The 5169-nt window shown below is 30.3% G+C and overlaps 1 protein-coding gene across 2 annotated transcripts in view; it reads right to left on the bottom strand.

The window, feature by feature from the left end:
- LOC108754739 overlaps positions 1-487 on the bottom strand; it is a 64130-nt gene extending 63643 nt beyond the window's left edge. Inside the window, exon 1 of one of the 2 annotated variants that reach the window (XM_018497279.1) lies at positions 432-487. Coding sequence is in view for 1 of the 2 variants with exons in the window: in XM_018497278.1 (XP_018352780.1) it covers positions 432-459 (28 nt within the window). In the remaining variant the exon portion in view is untranslated. The remainder of the gene's footprint in view (positions 1-431) is intronic. The other variant, XM_018497278.1, reaches the window with a different exon arrangement.
- Between the last annotated feature and the right edge of the window lie 4682 nt (positions 488-5169).

The raw sequence follows: 5169 nt of genomic DNA, 5'->3' as shown, positions 1-5169 counted from the left end.
TTTTAAAATCATCTTAAGTAACGTCTTAAAATGCTAATACGGCTCTCTGATTGATTCAATAAACATCTTAAAACATTTTAAGACTAGACGATTCTAAATATAAGAATCGATTATGAATACCGCTCTTAATACTTAAATATTTTGAAGTGAATTTATAATACATATTCCAACTCTACAAACCGCACACTAAAATCTTTTTCGATCTTAAAATGCAATTATGAACGGAACTAGAGTAGTAATATCACGTATTAAATTGACAAGCAATTTAATAATATTGATGTTAATAAGTAAAAAAAATATGTTTAATAAAAAATTCTGTTATAATCGTTAAAATTAATGAGACAAAGATGTTGTGTACATTTATGAAACGTACACAAAAATTATGATATAAGAAAACAGAAACGTATTCAACAACGTATACGTCGTCATACCTCGTTTCGTAGATGTGGCAGTCGGCATCGATGTGAGCTGCGATGGGATGCCGGCCCTATCAGTGGCAGTGATAGCCCACAGCCGAGTCTCGTGCCCTTTCGCGGACCTCGTCGTCGTCGTCGTCGTCTTCAGGACGAGCCACTAACCTGGTAGTCATCTCCACCACGACGACGGCCAGTCGGTCATCGTCTATCGATCAAGACACGTACACTCTAAAAGCATAATAGAATTTTTCCTCAAAATATAAATACAATAACAATGATTAAAAAATATGGTAATACTCCAAATTAGGGGACCTCCCCCCCCCCTCCCCCAATGATCTTCACCTTGAAATATGTTGTCAAGGTCGTGACACCAAGTGACCTCCAACAAGTTTTAGCCGTTGCTTGTTAAAAAGGTATAAACGAAAGGAGTGTGAAAAATGATGTATCTTTTCTACTAAATATATAAAACAGAAATTTTCTGCTTTAAAGTATATTTTACAAACACGCGAAGCGACTCCCACCCCCCCTGTTTCGAAGCACATGACTTTCCAAAGAAATATAGTCAATCTCGAAAAGTCATGCGCCCCTTGGTAGGGGGAGGGGGAGGGAAGGTGAGACTGTGGGAGTCGTTTCGTGTGAAAGTATTAAAATGAGATATTATTTTTTTAAACTTTTTTCATTAATAACTTTTTAACGAATAACGAGCGACGGCTAAAACTTGTTGGAGGTTACTCAGAATCATGACCTTGACAATATATGTCAAGGTCAAGGTCATTGGAGGAGACCCCATAATCTGGAATATAAACAAAAATATATAAGATTATTTAGTATAAACATGAGAATTATTGTATAATTGTTTGTAAAATTGACAACTCTTTTCAAAAATTGTACGAAAACTAATATAAATAAGCGTAGTTGTTACTGCAATATTGATATAAAAATGCAGTTGTTGGTCTGTTTTTTTTGTTCCTACACTAGAATTTTCTTTCGACAAGTATCAAACATATACCTATCTTATTTTAAGTTCCAAAAGTGTACACTGATTCAGCCACAGAAAATAGACCTTATGATTGATAATCCATAGCTATAACTTTCTTTTTATATGCCAATATGATTGAGCTATTGCTTATCTACAATAGAGAATTGGTAGACTGCGGCTGATGTGAAAACTCACAGATATTACATTGTTTTCTAAACATTAGAATGAAAAAACAAAGAACAGTTTCGTATATTTAAAAGTTTATTCGAGCTTAAATGCACTTTCTATAATAAAAAATATTACTTTTATAAGACTGTTCTTAACATCAGTTATATTTGAAAAACTTGTTTTATCACTGTAAATTTAATTATAAGTTCCTGTGATAAATAAAAAGCACATTGCATTAAAGATGGATTACGCAAGATTAACCTATTTAGTATATATAAAATAAGTTATAATTTATTTTATTGTGTCAAACTTTAAATTCAACGCCTACAGCGAAAATTATCGACGAACGTGAAAAGGTTTTTACCGCGACGGGAACAAAAGTTTGTTTTACTAGTGCTTGAAGCGTTAAACCTTAATGACAATTTCTTGTTCACTTATGAAGTTAGAATCAACTTTTTACTATCCGTAAAGTTAAAATAGCCGTTCACAAGATGCTCGGTTCGTATCTTCTTAGCAGAATATTTTAATTAATAAAATCTTTTATTATAATATTATATTCCTTTAATGATTCTGATATTGTAAATCGTGTTTATGTTTTTTATGATCGTTCAAATAGTAAATAAGATAGTTTTAATTTTAAAGACTTAAAAATACATAAAAATGTTCTCTATAATATTTTACTTTAAATAATATATTCTAAATTAATTTCAAAATTAATATTATTTTTGTAACAATTTTCTAATATAATTATAAAATTAAACAATCTAAAATAAACTACTTTCTTTTTAAATGGATATGTGATTATATGTGTCAACGACGTCAACGTGATTGTCGTTATCTCTTTTTTTTCTAATTCAAAACATTAACGTGGAATATATATCTAAATATTTAATCCTATGAAATAGGTACGATAGCTCAGTAACCTCGAATAGTGGCACGGCAGAAATGGCATCGAAAATTTTCGTATCGCGGCAGAAATTGCATTCCTCCCTCCTCCCATCTGTGATCTTGCACGGCCATTTCAATTTCGCGGGTATTCCCCGTTCCGGGAGATACGATCGATTGACGCGTCATAGAAAAATAGCAGCATGCGATTTACAAATTTTTCATTTGTGCCTATGCATGTTTGACATTTTATGATTGTGCTATTTAATTGACATATTACGCCTTTTGAGACATATCTACGTTAAAGGTATATCTACTAAAAATTCATAATTTTTTGTTCTTGCGTACGTACAAAAAGGATTTAAATAATATTTGATCTCTTTCTGTTATCCACGTTGCAGAAAAACTAATCCTTAATTACACATAGACAATTACATGTAATTATTTATAATAAAGATTAGCTTATAAATAATTATTTTTATATTTCTGACGTGTTACAGCATTGAATCATAAATAATTATTATTTGTTATTTCTTTCGTGCATGGTCCTTTCTTGAGAGATTTTTTATTCTCTGTGATAGCGTTATAACGATCGCTCTACTGCAAAACGTGCAACTATGTGCCACGAATTTGCATATACTAACGGAGTTCCGTAGAACTAGTGCATAGATCCACAGATATTACAAATTGATATGCTTGATAGCTGTATATCTATGTTCACAGTGACAAGATGAGGCGTAATAATGATAATGAATGGATAATGCGCACAAATATTAAAACTTGTCTAGCTTCATAAACCGATTGAAATCGTGTGTGAAGCCTCAATTCCATTATATGAATCGAAAAACTCTCCAGGTAGAGATTGATATTCAATTATGTATCAACGTAGTTTTAGAAAGCATTTTATCCGTCAAATAATTTTTTCAAAGTTATTTCGACGAGAAGCGCGAGATTAAAAAGGAGAAAAAAAAGGAAAAAAACATAAATTATTCGATTAATTTAAGAAAACTAAAAAGAAACAAATTTTTCTTCAATACAGAAAGTTTGTAATCATTTATGATTTATTTTGTTTTTATTCGTAATATAATATTCAATATATTAATTATTTTGAGTAATAGTAAAGTATCAGATATAAAATTTCTGTCATGTTCAATTAAATTTAGTTAAAAAATTATATTTGGCTGTCCATGGTTGATTATCTAATATCTTTTAATTTTAGATATTCTGTAAATGTGATGTTTTCTAATTTATTTTCTAGTATCCATCATAATTGAATGAATACTTTTCTGATAAAGCGCGCGCGCCTATGTATATTTGCGCGTGTGATTTTTGTTTTTATGTTTATTTAATCATTTTTTCAGTTTATTTAATTATTGTTATTTAATCATGTTTATTTAATCATTTTTCAGTTTGTTATTCCGTGAATTCGTTGAAATTTGTATGTATGTACATACAAATTTCACGTAAGTTTCACATCGATCTTCTCGCCAATTACTCAATTACTAATAAGCCATATGTCACTACATCAGATATATCTCACGCATGTCATTAGTAAGATCTGTAGAGGGAAATGTAGATGTGCGGAGTAGTGTGGAAATTATCGAGTGGATGGTCCCATCAAATCACTATCGTCGATCTTGCCTTGAGAGAGAAGTTACCACATTACTTTATCGTTTCCTCTGATACGGTAAAGTGATTAATGCCATTATATTGAACACAAACGAGTGAAGAGATTCGATCGAAGCGAGAAAAATTCACATAAAAATATTGGGAAGTGCCTTCCATTTAGTTACACAAGTTAACACAAAATGTCGTTTTATCTTTTTTTGAATTTTTCATGAATAACAAAGACAGAATGATACTTGTGTCGACTTGTGTCACTAAATGAAAAGCACTCATTATTAGGTACCAAGACTTGACCGAATTTGACTTGACCGAATATGATTCTCTTCATACATTTATTTTGAATATTTCTCGGTTCATTTTTATTTAACGTTGTTCATTATATTATATCATCTATTGTATAAAAAGTTATGTATCTACAAAGAATCTAATTAAAAATTTAAAAATTAGTTATTGGGACATTGAAAAATCATTAAAGTAATCAAATATTTATATTGCATTTAAAAAAGTTCTATTTTTCGATGTAACAGAATCGGAATTAATTAATGAGACGAATATGACGAGACGTTAATTATCTTGATATTACGAAACTAAAAATACATAAATTATAATATTTTGTGCAGATAGATTTATTAAATCTTTCTAACTAATAAATTCTTGCGATCCCACAATAAATTCCAATAATCTGTTTCTAATAAGTATGAAAGTAGACCATTATCGACGTATTTTTAATAGGCGTAAAAGAAATTTATTTAGCAAAAAATGCATATATAGTTTCATCGGAATAAATAATGTTTCTTACAAGATATACATATATTAGTTCCACGAACTTCCTCTTAAAAGCAAATGAAGGAAATATTGCCAATAATACGTTAAGGAAGAACTATTGTTGTCTTTTCAGCTATTTCTAGTGAGAGATAAAAACATTTATTTTAAGATATCTCGAGACGACTAAATACTAGACTGCTAGGAATATGAGCTTATTGCACGGTTATTGGATAAAAATGAGTAGAAGCTCGATCGAAAGAAAAATCTTAGGAACTGCTGTAAGATAGAACTGCGCAGCGTATCGTAATATTTGTTGTGAAAGAGGCTTTT

This window comes from Trachymyrmex septentrionalis, unplaced genomic scaffold (genome assembly GCF_001594115.1).
Source record: "Trachymyrmex septentrionalis isolate Tsep2-gDNA-1 unplaced genomic scaffold, Tsep1.0 scaffold80, whole genome shotgun sequence".
Classification (NCBI taxonomy): domain Eukaryota; kingdom Metazoa; phylum Arthropoda; class Insecta; order Hymenoptera; family Formicidae; genus Trachymyrmex; species Trachymyrmex septentrionalis.
This window is presented reverse-complemented; position numbering and strand designations above follow the sequence as displayed.